At 38.6% G+C, this 20,698-nt stretch overlaps 2 protein-coding genes across 4 annotated transcripts; one reads left to right on the top strand and one right to left on the bottom strand.

Moving 5' to 3' along the window:
• Positions 1 to 548: 548 nt before the first annotated feature.
• rbp4 (retinol binding protein 4, plasma) lies at positions 549 to 4,057 on the top strand. 2 transcript variants are annotated; one of them, XM_028568044.1, is made up of 6 exons: positions 549 to 656; positions 765 to 885; positions 1,068 to 1,204; positions 1,365 to 1,471; positions 3,318 to 3,530; positions 3,708 to 4,057. In XM_028568044.1, exons 2-6 carry the CDS (start codon positions 784 to 786, stop codon positions 3,725 to 3,727), a joined length of 579 nt encoding a protein of 192 aa, XP_028423845.1. In that variant the 5' UTR covers positions 549 to 656; positions 765 to 783; the 3' UTR covers positions 3,728 to 4,057. The 2 variants fall into 2 exon arrangements, with proteins under 2 accessions (XP_028423845.1, XP_028423846.1); XM_028568045.1 differs by having other exon boundaries at positions 576 to 656; positions 783 to 885.
• Positions 4,058 to 7,046: 2,989 nt separating this feature from the next.
• cep55l (centrosomal protein 55 like) lies at positions 7,047 to 18,885 on the bottom strand. 2 transcript variants are annotated; one of them, XM_028568043.1, is made up of 13 exons: positions 18,729 to 18,885; positions 18,157 to 18,358; positions 17,428 to 17,654; positions 17,177 to 17,284; positions 13,496 to 13,651; positions 11,041 to 11,094; positions 10,429 to 10,573; positions 9,503 to 9,648; positions 8,989 to 9,182; positions 8,541 to 8,664; positions 8,346 to 8,417; positions 7,927 to 8,052; positions 7,047 to 7,473 (listed from the first exon to the last, which is right to left on the bottom strand). In XM_028568043.1, the coding sequence occupies exons 3-13, from the start codon at positions 17,614 to 17,616 to the stop codon at positions 7,267 to 7,269; spliced, it is 1,521 nt and encodes a 506-aa protein (XP_028423844.1). In that variant the 5' UTR covers positions 17,617 to 17,654; positions 18,157 to 18,358; positions 18,729 to 18,885; the 3' UTR covers positions 7,047 to 7,266. The 2 variants fall into 2 exon arrangements, with proteins under 2 accessions (XP_028423844.1, XP_028423843.1); XM_028568042.1 differs by lacking the exon at positions 18,729 to 18,885 and having other exon boundaries at positions 18,157 to 18,584.
• Positions 18,886 to 20,698: the final 1,813 nt, after the last annotated feature.

Genomic DNA, 20,698 nt, shown 5'->3' with positions numbered 1-20,698 from the left:
TTATATCTCAATGAGACTAACCTGGTTAAATAAAGGTTAAATAAAAAAAATAATCAAGTCAACAGTTGATGCAATCATATGGTGGATGCTGCCAGGAAGCATTAACACCTACTGAAAAGTTATTTTTTTGGTAAATAAGAAGGGAGAAAGGTCTGGAACATGCATTTAGTGCAATCCCATTTTCTTCACACAAAAAGGGGGTTTCAGTTGACGTATGCAAAAAAACATTTCACTTAGATTTATGATGTTTAAGTGTAGTTTTATGCCTATGGGTGTGTATACCTTGAAGCGTGAAATAAAAGTGTGTTTGTATCCACACAAGCATTGGAAAGCTTGTTCCAGATGGTCCTCTTGGCTTTGCTAGCGGTTGCTTTCATAAGACCAAGAAAGCCTCAGCAGTTCTGACAGTTTTGGGGGTGGGGTACAGAGGGGTGGTGAGCCAAATGTGCAAAACACACAAATCAGTAGGACTGGGGCCTGCAATTACGTAAATGTTTGTCCAATGGAAGGCCTGCTAGTTGTGGGGAGAGCAGGGGAGGTTCAGATCTCCACAAGTCATTGTGCAATACTAGCCAACTCTATATATAAGGCCACAACTATGACAAAAAAACAGAGGATTTCTGTGAGCTCTCCACTTCATTTCATTCGGTAAACAGGTATGCATTGACAATGGACTTGTTTTTTAGCTTTTTATTTTAAAGTAAATGATTGGTGCTTTTCCAAAATATCTGTTATTTAAGCTATCTTGATTCCTTTATTTAAAGTGTTTTTGGTGGTGGTAGAATGCTGCGGTACGTTGTGGCCCTCTGTCTGCTGGCTTTGTCCTGGGCACAGGACTGCCAGGTGGCCAACATCCAGGTCATGCAGAACTTTGACAAGACAAGGGTGAGTTGGAAGATTTATTTATCTCTATCATCATATTTGTATCTGCTTCGTCGTATTATCTTCAGAGGTTATTTGGTTAGAGATATATTAGAATATTATTTCTGTTTAGACTTTGTGTAATATTAATTAATGATAACAATTGAGGAGTAAAGTGGACTCACACTTGGATTTCTTTCTCATAGTATGCAGGTGTTTGGTATGCCGTAGCAAAGAAGGACCCAGAGGGTTTGTTCCTACTTGACAACATTGTGGCCCAGTATACTATCACAGAAGATGGCAAAATGACTGCCAGTGCTAAGGGCAGAGTTATCATCCTCAAGTGAGTTCTGTTCTTCACTGTGAGGGCTCACTTTTCCCCCACTTGCACTGTGAATTTGTTCCGACTTCCAACATGTTTGATAGTTATATCAGTATGCTTTATCTCCTTAATTTTGCCTCAGATATTTCATAATTAATATCCATCTCTTTTTGACCACTAGCAATTGGGAAATGTGTGCCGACATGTTGGCCACCTTTGAGGAAACCCCTGATCCTGCCAAGTTCAGGATGAAGTACTGGGGAGCTGCAGCCTACCTGCAGACTGGAAGTAAGTTGTGAGACATTTAATCCTGAACACTAATAGGACCTAACTTGAAATAAATTGACAACTAATTCAAGACAACTAACGTATGACCAGACAGCGTATTATTAGACTGATATTAAATTGCAAAAATGAATCAAACCAAATGCTTACCAGGAAATGTCATTAAGTGTAACTTTGACATCACATTAAGGCTTAGTATAGTTATTTATTAATTAACTTTAATTTCATTTACTTTAAAGGAACATGCCGACTTATTGGGAATTTAGCTTATTCACCGTAACCCCCAGAGTTAGACAAGTCGATACATACCCTTCTCATCTCCGTGCATGCTGTAACGCTGTCTGACGGCTCCAGCAGCATCAGGCCAGCACAGAACATGCAGGTGAATGGTTCCAGTAATCCTACTGCTCCGAATAAGTGACAAAATAACGCCAACATGTTCCTATTTACATGTTGTGATTTATAGAGTCGCAGCGTGTACAAAAAACAACGTAACATGAGACACAGCCACCTTCTATCCCTAAACAAACCGGGAACTATATTCTCAGTTGGAAGAATATAGTACTTGGGGGGAGTGATGTGCTCGCAGCAAGGCTGTCTGAGAATATAGTTCCCGGTTTGTTTACTGTTAGAAAATGGCTGCGTCTCATGTTACGTTGTTTTTTGTACACGCTGTGACTTTATAAATCACAACATGTAAATAGGAACATGTTGGCGTTATTCTGTCACTTTTGTCACAATTGGGAGCAGTAGGCTAGTTGGAACCAGTTACCTGCAGGATCTGTGCTGGGCTAAGCTAATGCTGGAACCGTCAGACAGCATTACAACACGCACGGAGATGAGAAGGGTATGTATCGACTTGTCTTACTCTGGGGGTTACGGTGAATAAGATAAATTCCCAATAAGTCTGCGTGTTCCTTTAAGACTGAGCCACAATTTTAGACATGGCACGCAATCTCTAAAATATCACCATGATTCCAGTGCCGACCCAAAGTGTTGTGTTTTTAAGTGAACTTCAATTTTTTTGTATCAACTGTAGTATGACCCATAATGATGACCCATATGTTTGCATCAGCTGTTGACTTGGTGTCAAGGCACTCTTATCCCCCAGCACTTTGTTTGTACAACAGGCCCATAGACAGGGGGGTTCGGGTGGTTTGAAAGGACCCCATATAATGACTGCCATTATATTTGAATCCCCCCACCCCAAATTAACAATGATCTAAACCAAACCAAGGCCCTAATCTTGTTAAAAGCACCATTTCTGTAAATGTGTTAACTGGCACGCGACATGTACCAATCTAGCGACTAATGTATCAATAATCCATACAACTAACTTTATGCACTCATAGCAAAATCTGTGGGGCCAAGGACATCCAAATGAAGTATTTGACCCTCATAATTAAATAGTAAATGACGGAAAAACTGCAAAAAGGTCCACTTTTTGAAAAAAGAAAGAACCCCCCTTCCACTAGGCTGGCTACGGGCCTGTGTATATATGGTTGACAATGTGGTCAGGTTCACTGAAAATAATTAATGTGAAAGAGAGATAATCACATATTCTCTAAGCACAAAGTCTAGAGTTTCAAACACCAGTCAATGACGATGGGATGACGTGCGAGTTATAGCTAATAATCGCTTGTGTAAATATAAAAGTAAAATCTTTAAGAAATTTACCTCAACTGTAACTTAAAGAGTAGCAGTAATTGTGAACAAACACACTGCCATATACAAAACATCAAAGCACCTCTAAGACATACAGGGTGTAGTAGACGTTTTTGAAAGGATGGTTTTGGTAAAAAATCTAAACTCTCTCTCCTCCTCACACTCTCCCTCCATCTGCTCTCAGACGATGACCATTGGGTGATTGACACTGACTATGATAACTACGCCGTCCACTACTCCTGCAGACTAGTAGACTCTGACGGCACTTGCCTGGACAGCTACTCAATGATATTCTCTCGTCATCCGACCGGTCTGAGGACAGAGGACCAGCGCAACGTCCACCAGAAGAAGATGGACCTCTGCCTGCTGGGCAAATACAGACGCGTTGCACACACTGGTGAGTTCCACTAAGTCCTCATTTGTTTATGATAAAATGCACAGCAAAACAGCCTTAATATCACCAATATTATTACAGCTGTTAACATTTAGGCTTTCATCATATATTTTTTAATACATATACTGTGTTTGTTTGTTTTTTGTAGTAAGCTAAAGGTTTGTCTTCTTTCCACTGCAGGTTTCTGTGACAGCAGCTGATCTCTTGACACTCAGAAAATGTCTTTTTGAAGCACCCACCTTCGGGACAGTGTGTCTGCATGTCTTAGACTGAATCCCACTAAAGTTCTTTCTCCTCTGCTGTCTCTGTCTTTCCGCTCTGTCTATCCTAAAAGGGAATGCAGTGTGTCCTTCTTTAAAAATAAACTAAAAATGGTGACCTATAAACTGTCACATCCACATGGCTAATATTGCAAATAGAAAGAAATGATGACTGTAGCTAACAAAAAACAATTTGAATGCTTACATATTATATACGTCACATATGTACATTATTATGTCTAAATAAAATTAAAAGCTTTTTGGGTGTTATAGGTGGGCGTATCTGTCTATCTAAAATTTTTTTTTCTAGTGCCACCAGCAGGTATACGTTTTCACTCATCCAACGAAATATCTCAACATCTGCTGGAGGAATTTTGTACAGACATTCATGGTTCCCAGATGATGTATCCGAATGACTCTGGTGACGCCCTAAGCTTTTCTCTAGTGTGACCATGAGGGTGAAATTGTGGTTTAAGTGAAATGCCTCAACAACCATTGAATAGAAAATTGGTACAAATAAGACATTCATGTCTCAGGACGAATTGTAATCACTTGATTACTTAACTTTTCATGTAACGACAAATACATGCTTAATATACCTGCAAAACTAATGACATTCCTATCAACCTCAGTTGCACTTTGTATATACCGGTACACCTAATTAGCAAATGTTAGCATTCAATGAATAAGGTGAACATTATACCTGCTAAACAACAGCATGTTGGCATGCTGACATAAGCATTTAGCTCAAAGCACCACTGTGCTTATCAGCCTCACAGAGCCGATAGCATGGCAGTTTCTTTCGCGGCTCATCTTTTAGCACCACATAATCTAATGGATCACAAGGGATTACAAAAATTGACTAAATGTTTTCCACAGGAATACTTTGTTACTTTGCAGATTTATGCTGAAAATTAATTATGGAGTGGAACACAAAAATGTGTTTCATCAGCTTGATGGCAAATGGAATACACTAATGCCTAATTCTTTTAATATCAAAGTACAGTTAAGTGAACAACACAAAGCCATGACACTCTAAGCTCATCCGTTTAGTAATTGAGCAAAAGTTCAAAAGACTATTGGCCCTGAAATACATTGTGACAAAAAGTACACAAAGAACTGTCGTGTTGGAAGGAGATTTACATCTTTATTGCACACTTTTGTACAGTACAGTGCAAGGCAAAACAACTTTGGAGCACATGATTAGAATAAAACAAAGATGACAAAAAAAAAAAAAAAGAAAAACACCCACAAAAATGGACAAAAGTTGGCCTAAAACAATGTTATATAAAATCAAAACCGATCTAAAAAGATGAGTGTAGCAGTGTCTGTCTGTCGATCTTTAGTCCATCTAGTCACATTGCCAAGATAGCAGGAATAAGAGGGCAACTTAACCCCCTATCCCCCGCCGAGAGGACCTTTACTAATCCCCTTCCTTATATAGTTGAGTATTAAGAGAATTAACTCATGCAATCTCATTGCTGCCTCACAGGGCTGCCAGCTTTAAAAGTGAAGGTTGAAGTAAGCTACACTCGAACAGGGGATGTGAGTTTATGGTCTAGTTAGGTTTAGGCAAATCAAACGTTAAGGTTGGAAAAAGAAGTTTGTCATGGTTAAAGTCACATGGATCAGCATAGTTTGTCCAACTGTCTGCAACACACTAGACAGAGAAACACCACCACACTTTATAATGGAACTAGGGATTTATACCGGTAGGCAACACATTGCAAACCAGTTCATTCCACAATTATAACTATGAATGTAGTCAAGAACACAAAAACCTTAAAGAAATATTTTTCCCTATTATTTTGTCCTACAACTCAATACTGTCAAAATGGCAAACCATCGCTGCTTAGGGGTAATTTATTTTTCTTCAGAACAACGAAAATGTTACACACAAACACCAAAAGGTATGGATTACTTGAACTAGGAGTGGAGGAACAGTGTGTTTACAGCTGGTTAATCAATAGAACATACTGTATTAGGCAGGTTTGTAAACTTTCATACAATACAATGTACATCCCATGATGATACAAGAAAAGGCAATCATAAACATAGAACACTGTACAGTAATACATAATTATCTTTGCTTATATTTACGGAAAATAAAAGCTCTCATCTAAAAAGACAGTAACCTCACTTATAAAAAAAACAAAGCAAAAAAAACCACAACCCAAAAATAAATAATTTCATCACACACACAAAAATAAAATAAAATAAAAAGCTTCGTAAATAGAAAAACTGAAACATACGCAAAAAGAATGAAGCAGGAAGACCCCAGAAATAAACCTTTGGAAGGACTATGATCAGATCAATCTTTGGCCTGATTGTATTCTAAGGGCAAAAAGAACTGGACTTTTTTTTTTTTTTTTTTTTTTTTTTTTATTGTCATAATTTCATATTTAGCATGAAACAGACTTAAATAGTTTTAAGATGAAATATGCAGCATTTTAAAAATGTCCCTTCATTCCCATACATGTATCTTTTTAAAAATATGATATGCATTTACTAATAACTAAGGTATTCCAGCTGTTTGGATTTCAACCCACTCTGAGGCAAAAGATCTATTTGAATAGCTGTTCTGGAGTGAAGACAAAAAGCTTATTGCAGTGTTACAACAAACCTTGTTTAAGAAACTGCACATGCTTGGAACACAAGTATGTCCCAGTATTGAATGTATCAGAAATTTGTATCCACTGATCATTATGACAGCAGGGGCAGTATTTAAAAAAAATATCATCTTGCATGAGTACTCCGGCCACTTTGCAGTTTAATCAGCTTTTGGAAATTAAAAACCGAATGAGTTATGTAAGCAGCTTTCCAGATCAGTTTAAAAATATATATGACTCACCTTTATTGCTCACAGAAGTGCTGCGTTTGTGGAATCAGTGTATGACAGACAGTGTTTAAAATACGATGCAGCATTAAAAAAAGTATTAATCTTCCCTCAGCATTTAGTTGTGTTGCTAAACTGTGTATAAAATGAGCGGTGACGTTAAAACATCCGTTTCAGGTATTGATGCACAATGACAAAGCAAACTTGCTAAAAAAGGAACTACATGCTGTTTTCAGGTTACGTTACTGTTGACGTTCAAACAGGCCTGTGTGTGTGTTTGGAGAAATATCTTTATACTGCAAGGCTATATTCATTTTATTTTTATTTGTTATAGCGATCAATTATCTATTCAAAAAATGTTCCATGTTCTATGAAAAATTTTCTATTAAAGAAAAGATAGAAAATAAATATTTGTGTGTGCTGTAAAGTGGTTAGAAAATATGAAACCGGAATCGGCTAAAATCGGTTTCAGCAGTTCAAACTCAATAAAAAAAATCGGAAATCGGAACTGGCCTAGAATATTGTAATCGGTGCATCTCTAATTGCTTATGTTGTATGTGTGGCAGCTTTGCCATCTTGCCCTTGGGTGAGGAGGGGTCCCGATGCCCAGGCTGGGTACCACAGATCTAGACTCTCCTCCAGCTCAGGCCAGGCAGTAGTCAATATGTGCCAGGAGCTCCCGGTGGCGGCTGGTGGGGTAGGGCGCCCGACACTTTGGGCATTCCAGGAAACTCTCGTCCAGGAGGTTGGTGATTTTAGAGGGAGATGTCAGACCAGGTGGGTCGTTAATAGTAAGACGCTCAAAGTTGTTGTAAGAGCTGGGCTCTGAGAAACGGCTGTTTGGCTGTTTCTGAAACACAGAACATTAAGTTCATTTAATAGATGCTAAATGAATGGAATGCCCTCCCAAACAACCTGAGGGAACCACAGTCTATAGAGGTTTTTAAAAATAAATTAAAGACCCATTTATTTTGTATTGCTTTTTCTTAATATAATTATTGTTTTCTTGCTGTTTTTAACTGTTTTAACGTTTACTGTTTTTATCTGTGCACCTGTAGCACTTTGAGATGTGTCCTTCATGTTTAAAGTGCAATACAAATAAAATGTATTATTATTATTAGGCCCAAAGGGATACATTAAAAGTATATTCAACTCTCATCAGGGCAGAATAATACTTTTTTTTTTGCAATTCAAATACTATTACATTTTTGACATAAACCTTTCTAACTGACTGAAGTTATTATAGTATTTTTGAAAGACATAATGAGCATGTGGTTATGATCCATAGTCCAGTTACACTTACAGCAGACTCCAGTTTAGCAATCTGATCCCGGGCCTTGCGAAGCTCCTTCAGTACTTTATGTAACTGGTGCTGCATGCTCTGACGATCAATCTTCTCATTCTCGAAGTCCTTGGCAGAGAGTTGGATCTTAGGAGGGGTAGAAATAAATGAGGAGGAGTGAGCCAAGAACTCACTGTACTTTAATAAGTGCACAAGTGGGATCAGTATGGATGTCTAAAAATGACTAGAACTAGTCACTCACAATATAGTTACAACTCAAATGTGCTTCATACTATATAATAGTTCTGAGCTGATGGATTTTCCACCTATACCTTCACGGCAAACATTAAACTTGTGTCATCGCTAATTGCTGACCTCAGCGTTGGTTTCCCACCATTTGATACATATTTCTGCTTGTGTGAACTGTGACTGCAAGTTACCTGTTGCTCCAGTGCTGCAAGTCTCCTGTGTTCTTCATTTTGGCTCAGGAGAGACTTCTGCAGCATATTCACCTGTGAGGCCACATTATCAGTAAAATACATCACATTTACATCCTTTCCCATTCAAATAAATCTGGAACCAGATTTTATTTTAATATTATCAGATAGCTATTGACAGTGAAGGCGATGCGTTACCTGCAGTAGAAGTTCAGCAGATCTCTTCCTCTCCTCCTCCAATCGGATGTCCATGTTCTCCAGTTCCATTCTCATCCTGTCTGACCGCTCAGACAACGCCTTTCTCTCTTCACACACCGCATGTCTGGATGCAATGTATTTTGCAATCCACATAAATATTGGGAATAATCCGGTTCACTTCTATAGTACTTAAAAAATACTGGTTTGAAACCTATGTACTGCCGTTATTGTTAAAAACATTTATAAAAGTGATTGAGCTCTGTGTTTGTCAACCTAGCATCGTAAGGTCAGTAAAACATTTTACAATTTTTTGGCATTATGTTGCTGACTAATGAGAATTTAAGAAAGTTAATAATTAATCTCCAGTTCGGCCTTATCTAAATCATAGGTCTATGTGGCTTCTTTGCACCAGGCAGATGTTGATTTCTACAACAAGAGCAGACTATACCTGTTGCCGAGTCGCTCTGCCTGCAGCTGCATCTTGGCCTCCTCCGACTCTTTGCTCTTCTCTTCGTACTGCCTCAGAAAGGACGACAGATCGCTGCACTTGTCCTCATACCTGCTCTGCAGCGCCGACACCTCCTCCTGGAGCCTGGAGACCTGCTCCTTCTGAGACTGCAGGTCGGCCTGAGCTTTCAAGGTCTGCACAGCCGTAGAAAACCCCCCCAGCGCAAAGTTTCACAACGTTGTCTACTTTTGACCCACTTTGAGTATTTCTTTCTCCAAAACAGTGCGACAAGTGAATTATAAAGATGCCTCAATCCATGGAACGTAGAAATGTAATGGGGTTAGTGCAGTTGCATGCAGATTCCGTGCTAAGCCTTTCATAGGGAGACTGCAAGGTGCAAGCAACACGAGCCACAAAAAGTAGACTATATGAATTAATTAGACAGAACCCGGAATCCTAAGACCTGGAAATTAAATGAGTAAATAGTAATTAAATGAAATCCTATAACATGTACCTGTTCCCTCTGCGCATCGAGCTCCTGCTGGCTTCGGGTAACCTGGTCTTTTTGCCTCTCCAGGTCTCTCTGTACCCCCAACAGCAACTGCTCATAGTGGCTTTTCAGCTCAACGGCCTTTTCTGGACCTGCTGAGTTGGCAGGAGCTGGCAAAATAAGTGGCAGAGTCCGTAAGCAAATTGAGAAGCCAATCTGAAATATTCTTTGCAATAAAAACGGACTGTGTTGAGGATTTATAGAAAGTTTTGCCATTTTATAGTCAAAGCCAAACAGTCCAGAGACTGCTGTTGTTACTAATGATTTTGATTCCAGGATTATTTCCCCATCTAATCTTTTCCCATCTCCTCAAAGGATAAAAAAAAACTAAATATCTGAATCAGACTGCATATTTTCCCCTTATTTCCCCCTTTTCATGTTCCACACTGTCCGTGTCTGCATCAGAGCACAAAATTAAGCATGCGTGAAGTTCAATGTAATTACTTTCATTTACATTTCATGAACATGTGTAGTGAATAAGCGGAGAATGTGAGAAGTAGCCGATTCAATAGGACTGCACGATATGATGAAAATATGCGATAACGTTAAATATCGCGATAACGATCTTACTTGCAATAAATAAGCAGATATTAAAGTCTACTCAGTTCTGCCGCTTTCAGCATTTTGCTAAAATACAACAAAACAAATGGAAAGAAATCATTTCCAAAATTCTTTTATTGAACAAATTTATCATTGAATTGAACATATAAAAAGGAACCTCTAAGGAGTTACATTTTAAAGTGCAGTTTTCTACTGATAAAAAAAAAATGTCTTTCATGGTATGTCGCAGCCTTTCGGGTTATGTTTATTGTGCCAGTTAATATTGCTATGACGATTAAAAAAAAATAAAAAAGCGATAAATTGTGCATCCCTACTATTCAATTCCTCACCATGTGAAGTGGCCTCTTGTTTGGTTTGCTGCTGCTTTGCCGGGGCTAGCTGCTGCTCCAGCTCCCGCGTGCGGGCGAGGATGGACTGGACGTAAGCCTCTCTCTGCTGGTCGTACATCAGCCACTGCTGGTTCTTCTCAAGAGCCTGGTGGCGAGAAGCACAACCCGGGACTCTCACAAACTACATTCCTCGTATTTGAACATTAGACCTGTTCAATTCAAGGTCACTCCTGTATTTTTTTCTGTAGATAACCGCTTCGTTTTGTGACATGGGTTTTTAAAAATCAATAAAACTACTACGTGGCATTAAATAATCCAAATGTTTTCTTCTATCCTGGAACGTAATACCCAGTGTGTCCTTGGTTGATAGTACCTATTGATATTGACATAGAAGTGGGTGCTAGTCACTGAATGATGAACTTCAGAACAACCTTTCATTTTCCTGGCCCTGAACAGAGTGTAATTAAATGAAATACTTCAAATATATGGCACAAGATGGAGTTATTGTTTTTAGGTACAAAGCTATGGTACAAAAGCATTTTTCAATCGTGAGAAAGTATATACTTAAATTACAAACGTACAAACACAAAGTAAATCATTGAATGAACTCACATCTCTCAGTTGATCTTGTACCAATGCCAAATCGGCAGGAGGTAACTGTCCATTCTGTAGAGAGAAAAACACATTTTTGGGAAAAAACAAACAAAGTGTAAGACTAAATAAACTTATATTTTCAGTTACACTGGTTTCTAAATTAAATGGGTTGGATTAGCTTTAATTAGTAAGTCGTAATAATAATCCAAACTGTGTTATGCATCGAAAAATAATACAATATTCCACAACACAATTCAGCTACAGGCTTAAAATCACTTGTGGGTCTCCTGGTTTAAATTATTAATCTTCTTCATTTTTAATAATGCAGAAAAAACACACACACACCGGAGCAAGTGATCAATCTATGCAACGTTTTCATAGACCCAGGACACCAACCCTAGAGCCAATTCCTCGACATCCATCCCTAGAAGACCCGTCTGTCATCTCATAATTATGTCACCCTGACATAATGGTTGACATGTCTGATCCCACCCAACGCCTAAGCTCAATCAAACCCTTCGCAAACACAGTGGCCAGCTAAACGATCATCTCTGTGAGCTCTCACACATCCAGACAAGCATCATGAGCGAGTCAACTTTTTCCAGATGGATTTAAATGTGCCATAAGCTAAGCCTACTAATAGGCTTTTGTGAAACCAAGAGCCAGAGAAAGGTTTGGTCAGGGTCTGCTGGTCAGATCATTTCTAGTAATGCAGAAGGAGCTAAGGCAAGGGCTTGCAAAGTTCCCTGGAACATTGCCAAAAAGACCGAGAGATAAGGATATCAAAATAGACAATATGTTTTTAAGTACCAAGTATTCCTATCCATTTGTATACATACTCTGCATTTTAATACTTTCCGACCACGAGTCTGAAAGTAGCGACTCGAAAACCAAAGCAGGAGTAATGCAAATAATTAAAAAAAAAATTTAGATTCAAAGACAGTATTTCCAGCATTCTGGTGACCTTTATGAGGAACGGAAACAAAATCTGTATCTTCTTTGTAAAAAAAAAAAAAAAAAAAAAAAAAAAAAAACTCCTTTCTCCTTTATTCACACCTGCCTATTGTTTTGGCTCTAGCCACAACTGAAACAATAATGTGACTACAGGAACTACATTTTTGGTTACACTTTATTATTAATTAATTAATTGATTGAGTAATTGATTAAGTACTGATTTTGAAGGATGTGAAACACATCATGAAGTTTGACTGAGATCAGGACATTATACTGGAGGTATAACTTTAAATTGTGCTTCACTATGGGCCCCAAAAGCCCCAAGGTATGTGATCTGTGAGTCTTCAGCCATCCGAATATCCTGAATTACCATTTCATTTACCAGTAGCATTTGATTTGGCCACTTATGCCTCACCAGAAGCTATGGAGAATCCTGATGACCGCTCTGTGAGAGTGTAGGGAGGGCCTGCTGTGTTCAAAGCATTACAAGGGGTTGACTGGAAATCAGTGCTGATACGAAAGGAGAGTCTACAATTGTGAGGAAGTGTCAACCATAGGTGTAATATTAATCATACAATCCTACAGAGAAAGTGTCACTTGGCCAAAGTAATTGGCTAAGTGATGTGTTATTGTACAGATATCGATTGAACAAGAGAACCATGAAAAAAAAAACATTTACAAGGTTTCATTTTGTGCCATGTATTAGCTTTTCAAGGTAATGTCGGCAGCTGAGGAAAACAATCAGAGGCGTCACAGTGTCACCTAGTGGACAAAGAAATAACTGCACCTGCATTTCCAAACAAGTCTCCTTTCAATGCACTTTTACTTAAATAAAAATAAATAAATCTGTTTGCGTTGAAACTTAAAATTAACATGATTTTTCTCTTTGGTGCACTAGCTACTGATCAAAACAGGTGCCGAGATTATTTTAAAACCCAGCCAGAGGCAAATGTCATACCAATTTTGATCAAGTTATACATTTATATGTTCCTTTAAAGCACATTTCTGTTAGTCAGACGCTAGCGTTGCTGGAGCTCAAGTCAGCTGATCCCTAAACTAGAATTTGATTTGTCACAAAATATTATTGTTCAAAAAAAATATGTTGACTGCAATCAACACAATAACAAAATGAGAAAACACAAAATATCAGACGGAGGATATTAGAATGGGTGGCAGAGGACAGAGTTTTAATAATCTAAGTTTTCTCCATTCACATTTTTGTCACTCACTTCCTGTAATACAATCATTTATAATATCCTAGGGCTAGTCATCAATAACTAAAAATACTGAATAAGCACTTTAAATCATTAACGTCATGATACCGTTAGTCTTTTAAACCTGTGCCAGCAAAAGTAGTTAAGACATTTTAAAGCCAACTACAATATTAAAAGGGTACACATTACCAATAAGATAATTGGTTATGCGCAAAAAGAGAAACATTAATTGCAGTCCGAACTTTTCTAACTAATGACAACATCTAGGCCTAAAAGGTATAGGGGCTATAATTTGGTCAACCTACCACCGCCGGTGTTTCCAGGGACTGGCACCGGGCAGATACAGTGGCCAGCTGGTTTCTCAGGTTCCCCGTCTCCTGTGACAAATTCTGGAACAACACTTCTCTCTGCTCAGCCTCCTTCCTCCGCTGCTCCAGCTGGGCCTGTAGTGACGCTACCACCTGAAATACACAGCAATATAAATAAACAAACACCTTGACTAGCTTCCACAACAACCACACCAACTCTTAACCTTTGTTCATGCAGAGGCAGTTTGCCACGGATGTTTGCTCTTCTACCAAGCAATGAGGGGTGTGCAAAAAAAAAAAAAAAAAAAAAAGATTCACATTCGTATCACGATTCAAGCTCTACCGATTCATATTTTCTCTCTCTTTTTTTCGTTTAGTAATGACGTGTATACTATTGTCCTGAAATGGGTTTAGCTTGCCATTCCCATAGATGGCACTGCGTCAAATTCACATGCCTGGGCACTCTTATAATCAAAAGAAGAACGAGTGCAGCAGAAGTAGTTTAGTCGGTGCAAACAATGGCAAACCTTCACAGAAACAATTATTCACCCTGCTCCATCCTCATTGAAGGCGAGAGTTTGGGCACATTTCGGCTTTTATAACCTCGATGGGAAGACGGAACTTGATAGGAATCATGCTATATGCAGGCTTTGCAAAGTGAAAGTTAAGCATTTTGGAAACACCACAAACTTGAGAACTCACATGGTACGCCATCACCCAGAGATTAATATTAAAGACGTAGACGAACAACAACCTAAAGTACCTAACATGTCAGTTGACCAACGCACTCTTTCAATGCTCTAAACTCCCACTGAACTCTGAACGAAAACTCTTTTTATTTAACAGTTTTATTTTATACTTGAATTAAATGTATTTGAAAGCTGGCCAAAGCTTGGCATTTTGCAGTTTTTAGTTGCAAAAGTTTTTATTTTTGTATGAAGACATATAAAGTAATATCAAAAACTACATTTAATTTGTTGCGTTTCTTTTCTTTTAAATTGTATGTCTACTTCAATCACATGGGAAAAGTAACTACATTTACATACTGCGAATCATAAAAAAATAAATAAATAAAAATAAATAAATTGATATTGAATCGTATCATGACATTTTCTGAACTGTGCACCCCTAACAAGCAATAATCTGCTTCACACAGTAAAGCTGTCTGGGGCCTGTTTCACAAAACCAAGATAAGGGATTAAGCCGGGATTTCCTGGTTATCCTGGATGAATTTAGCCTTGACTCGGTTTCACGAAAGCAGAGGCACATAAATCACCATGGAGATTTATTCTGTGCAGCTAGCCTGGTCCTGACCAGGCTAACAGCCAGGATGTATTTAATCCTGGAACCTTTTCTGTTCACTCAGCAGTGGTTTAACCTATTCTTATCAGCCTGGATTAAAATACAACAGGTGCATATTGCGGTTCATTTAAGTACGGTTATTATTTAAAGTTGTGACCATTATTGTTTTTTATAATTATAAATTTGTCATTGTTACTGTTATATTGCTGTATGAAGACTGCTGTTCATAAGAAGTTTGATGAATATATTATGGCAGTTGTTGAGATAATTAGAAAAGTCTGATGACATTTCAAATGTGTTTTAAATGAAGTCTGTTACTACGGGCAATACATACAATGCTGTACATTTCTATAGTTCCCCAATACACCTTAAATTATTTTAGTTTATAATTTCTTTTTTTATTCTTTAACAATAAGGATCATGTTTGTTCTGCTTCCATGTGTATTGTATTTGGCATTCTTAGCACACAATTTGTGTTGTCCAGTAAACTGGGACTATAATTTGGGAGGATTGTACAATTTTAAGAACATATCCTAACTGTACAATCCTCCCAAATTATAGACTTAGTTCACTGGACCAGTAACTATATAGTGATGTAGACTACTGTACATTCATGTAACAACAGGGAGAGGACACCTCAATGGTTTTTGACCTTATATTTTGCCTGGGGGGAAATAACTGATGAATATACTCCGTTCCATTCATGTTTACAGTGTGCATGGAATTTATCACTTTATCATCTTTATAGTTTCTAGATTTTACAGTGCAATTTCTTCAGTGTCTTTATTTTCTATGTCCATATATACCAGGGAGCAAGGCATATAATATGTAGAGAAGGAACTCGTCCTCTATAAAAACAATAAAAAAAACGCGAGAAAAAGCGTGACATATAATAACGGACAGACTAAATGATAGTCTAAAAATATACATTTATGAACTACTGCTCTTAAATGAAACCATTCAATGTGTCACTTGCAAAAAACGAACACCTGTACACTTTGCATTAAAAGCGAGTGATGGAAGTTAATATGACTTAGGAAATTAATATTTTAGCCAATGAGAGAGAGGGAGGAACAGAGTGAAAGAGATATTTACGCTTCATATTCTAGCGTTATAGAAAATGGATCTTCATGGTAAATTTCCTGAGTAACATTATCTTCCGCTTACTTTTAAGGCAAAGAGTACAATTGTTAATTTGTGCAAATGATTAGTAGCCTAATCATTGAATGGTAGGATTATGACGGTTTGCATTCAGAGCAGTGGTCAGTTAATGTAGATATTTAGGCTTCTTACGCATTCAGTCGGTCCGTGATCGTCTGCTACGCTTTCTCTCGCTGTTTCAGTACAGCGGCCGTGTTATTTTCTTTTTATTCAAATAATGTGTTTCACGTCATCATACTTCCACAAGAAGCTGCTGCTCACTCTGTATAAAAGTATGTACAATGTGTATTCTCCATTTTGGCATCAGTAAATCTGTGATCGACCTCGCGGTCTTTTGAGGAAAGCCGTGGACGCGCATCTATCTGAATTAGTTCAGCCTGGCTCAACCTAGTTGCTCCTCCTCAGCCTGGCTTGGCCTTCGTGAAACGCACCAAACCAGGATGCACAGATTAGACTAGGTCAAGCCTCGCTTTATCAGTTATCCTGGATTTATATATTCTGCTTTTCTGAAACAGGCCCCTGCTGGCATTGCCCACTTAGCAGCTCTGGTTTAAGCACTTTTGTTGATGAAAGTTAACGAGAAAGAAGCAAGTGTGATTAAATCACATTCACGACGTCTAGGAAAACAAATAGCGGACATTCCATTTACCAGCATGCCATTTCCAAGTTTTAGCCTGACGGCATTGTGACTAGCCTAAATTAAAAAAAACGATTTCTTCAACAATAGAAGAGATTTCACAAGGATAAGCAACGGCCTCAAATAGACAGCACTGATTCCTCCAGCAGTGTCAAAAACACAGACTCACAACAGTGAAAGACAGTTGGTTTATAAATATCAAGTGAACAGCATACACACAATGTGTTAGTATGCAGTTTTTGCAGGCTGTCTAAACGTCACTTAGCTGAGCAGCTGTCAGAATAGGACAGAAGCTATTCCCCCCTCCTCCCCCCTCCCCCCCAACTGGTTTTATGGCAGCTCAGTGTGATTCTAGTATGATTCCCCCCCCCCACATTCTGACAATTGTCTACTGTCAACAATACATATGCCACCAATTCAATGCCAAAAGTGCAACCAATCTTCACAAGTTGAGGAGCACTTTCAAAGACACATCTCCTCGACCTGGGCAGAGAACTGTTGCCTCAGCATGTCCACATCTGTCTGTCTAGATGGACATATACTGTATATATATTTCTGCAGAAATGTGTCATGTGTACCTCTCCTCCTTTAGCTGCCAGATGCTGTCTTGTTGTTTCTAGTTCCTGCTCTTTAATGAGCAACTGCTGATTGTTTCTCTCTCGCAGCGTCTCAAGGGAAAGAATCCTCTAAAATAATCAACATAAGATAACATATACACATTAAAAACACAACATACAGGCAAAAGACAGGCAGGCAGACAGGCAGGCAGGCAGGGGATTCTGAAGTCAAACCTAAAATTGCTCAATACACCTTTAGAATAAATGTTTACCTCCAGCAGCTTGCTTTTTTCTGAGTCGGGTGGTTTGATGTGTCGTTTGGCCATCTCATCAATCTGTTTCCTGAGGTGAGCATTCTCCTTTCTGACTTTCTCCAGCTCTGCCTCAGCCTTGGAGCCAGAGTTGCTGGATTTGAAACCCAACCTGGTGACGATGCTCTCTTTGGCACCTTTAGATGTCATGGCTGCTTGCTTGGGTGTTGAGGAAGTAATCTGGACTTCTAAAGTAAAAACAAACAAAACACACACTTCACCTGTGTTTTTTATGTTAAATTCACCAGATGTATTGAGTTATATTGACTGAAATCAATTGGGCAATAAATAATCAAACGGAATGGAAAGTTCAAAACAGTAAACGCTTATGAAATATCCCAAGTAAACTATAAACAAATGCTGGCATACAGACGTGCTATTAAATAAACATAAATATGAAATTATGCAATCGGCTTTACAGATTACTAGTGCAAATTGATAGAAAATAAAACATTTGTCCCTAACGTTACATAACAATTACGTCATTCAATGTACATTTAAAATAAACATTAAAACGGATCTCTCAAAAATAAAACTGACAGCTCTCAAACGTTACATACGTCCTCCTAGGACCTCTTTTTGGTTGAAAGTGTTATTAAACAAACGCTACATGGCTTTAAATGCACGATGTCTATTTATGAAAACAAAGACTACCGGCAGTGATAAATAATACAACATATTTATACTTACAGATAAAGAGAACTGCAGATATCCCCTGACTAGTGCGTTTGTAACAATATGTCAATGGTAACAACGAGACCGTTTTCTAACCAAACGCTTTCGTTTCCTGAAGTTTGAATTGTAGCGCGTGGACGTCATATCCGTGACGGGCGGTGGGGTGCGTGTGTTTATTTAATCCGGAGTGTCTCGAAATATGACGCTGGGCGGTGCACTGTTAAAAATAAAGCGTTTGTTTAAAGTTTTCTCCGATGTAATTTAAAATGCTATCACATGAAACTATTTCCCATTACTTGCTATAGCTTTAATAATCTAATGAGTTAGGTAGTCGGCTTTTTCTGGTCTTTAACTGGTCTTTAACGACTCTCAAATCTATTACATACGGTGGCCGACAGGGGCAAACGCCCTGCAACTTCAGAAAACACATGCATATAGACAAAACACAAGCAAATTAAGAAAACAACTTCATTAATTTGACAACACATGCGCAGCATTCAGCAAACACGACGCAAATACACAAAACACAACCAAATACATAAATGCGATGCGAATAAAAAACGATGCAAAAAGAAAAGCACACAAACCCCGAAAACAAATGCAACAAAAAAACGCTGCATCCAGATTCCACAACGGAAGTTCCAGACATCTAGAGGGAACAGCTAATCAGCTGGATTTTCGACCCCTTTTCTGCCTTTTTATTAGAGTCGGGTATGGCTGCATAGTAAAAAGAGAACTCCTGTCTCATGCCCTTATTAATTATATAATATATTAGTAATATACAGTCTATGCTCCCGTCTCAGCCGGGAGGCTGGTGCCGTGCTTGAGCTTCGACTTTTCAAAATAAAAGCTCGCGTTTGGTCGGCTCGTCTTCCTTCGGTGTTTTGGATGTTTTTGAACTAAACAGTACGGCAATCATGCTAATGAATATAATAACTTTTTCAGCAGATGTCTTACTTACAACACAAATGAAGCAAGCAAAGCAGTTTTGTCTTTATGTGCAGGCTGGATTTATTCAGTTTGATAAATCCCACGGTAAATTGGCTGGTTAACTAAACAGGAAGGGATTATAAATAGTCTGTTTTTTGTATTTCAAGAGCGAATTGCTCCACAATATGGATACAGATTGGTCACTTATTTTGTTGTATAATCACAATATTACACTTGAGGGAGGTCTAAACTTCAGTGATGCGCTTTCGGACCTAGAAATTAAACCCTCTTCTTTAATGTGGCTTAAACAAACGTCAACGTTAAACACTGATGCAGACAGTTTTAAATGTTTTATTAGAGTTTACAGACACGTCTCTGCTGATTGAGTATCACCTAGGTTTGCTTTTCTTTTTGCATCGTTTTTAATTTTTGAGTTTGTATATTTGGTTGTGTTGTGTGTATATGCAGCGCGTTTGCTGAATGCTGCACATGTGTTGTCAAATTAATGAAGTTGTTTTCTTAATTTGCTTGTGTTTTGTCTATTTGCATGTGTTTTCTGAAGTTTCAGGGCGTTTGCACCTGTCGGCCACCGTAATTACACACCGAACTAGCCGTTGCACTGGATAAAGTGGAACACACAAAGGAGATCACTAGATGAAGCGAACACACGGAGAGCCACCCAAACTGGTTTGTTGTGTGTCTGGATCATACCACACATCATATTGACATACCATTTTACATTTACATGACATACCATCTTCTTTTGAACAATTATTTAAAGCTACATGTATAAACTTATACAGAAATAAATCCCTCTCAATCATCCCTTACTCACTAATAGGCTACTCAATCATTACCAAGAAATGTGTGACAGTGTCTGTATCTGCACAGACGCTGCCCTTTGCCTGTATTTTCTTATTTGGATGTGTATGGGACATTTCTGGGTGTCAACCTCCATCAAAACGTGACCAGGTGCCATATCGTAAGCACACATCCAAGTAGAAGCTACAGAAATGGCAGACACAGCGCCAAAAGAAATGCAAATATAGTGAGGTGAAACGCAAAGCGGACAGAGCATTCCAAAACGAGAGTGAATCTGGATTTGGCTTTCGCCCGCTGGTGAGCACCGTTACCCTCATTAAGCCAGGGAGGAGGGGCCAATGTTGAATGTTGTGTTTACAAACCCCAACCACAAATCCTACTCATTGTGCCTTTAATTATAGTCCTTCGGGTTGGCTGTGTTCATTGTCCAGCAGTAACTTAAAGCTGAGGAACAACAACATGGATCAGTATGAAGCCTTACTGCTTGGTCAAAGAGCATCCCAAGATGCATTTTGTCCTTGTACCACCAAAGCTAAAGGTATCTCCCTGGAGAGAAGCGGAGAGACGGAGACGTACTCCTTGATATGGAGCACCAAAGCTCCAGAGCCAGCTCTCACATGCTAAAACTGGTAAACTCTTCCCACCAGGTCCGTCCAGCTAGCTAATTAAAGACTGCAGGGAGACCACAGCATGACAAGCAACATGTCTCCAATTGAAATTAGCTATGCAACCTGCATGATTTATCTGGACTAAAATGTTAAGGATGTTTCTTCCTTCTCACCATCAGCTGTCAGACTCTCAGTCT

Source organism: Perca flavescens, chromosome 21 (genome assembly GCF_004354835.1).
Source record: "Perca flavescens isolate YP-PL-M2 chromosome 21, PFLA_1.0, whole genome shotgun sequence".
Lineage (NCBI taxonomy): Eukaryota > Metazoa > Chordata > Actinopteri > Perciformes > Percidae > Perca > Perca flavescens.
The sequence above is the reverse complement of the archived record's forward strand: the minus strand, read 5'-3'. Positions and strand labels throughout refer to the sequence as shown.

Bases quoted from the DNA above. Each gene is read 5' to 3' on its own strand.
- rbp4 (XM_028568044.1), top strand. From the start codon at position 784: ATGCTGCGGTACGTTGTGGCCCTCTGTCTGCTGGCTTTGTCCTGGGCA. The intron at 886-1,067 runs GTGAGTTGGAAG...TCTTTCTCATAG, and splicing joins AGAACTTTGACAAGACAAGG to TATGCAGGTGTTTGGTATGC. The intron at 1,472-3,317 runs GTAAGTTGTGAG...ATCTGCTCTCAG, and splicing joins AGCCTACCTGCAGACTGGAA to ACGATGACCATTGGGTGATT.
- cep55l (XM_028568043.1), bottom strand. From the start codon at position 17,616: ATGACATCTAAAGGTGCCAAAGAGAGCATCGTCACCAGGTTGGGTTTC. The intron at 17,285-17,427 runs GTAAACATTTAT...TGATTATTTTAG, and splicing joins AAAAAAGCAAGCTGCTGGAG to AGGATTCTTTCCCTTGAGAC. The intron at 11,095-13,495 runs GTAGGTTGACCA...TTCTCTCTACAG, and splicing joins CCCTGGAAACACCGGCGGTG to AATGGACAGTTACCTCCTGC.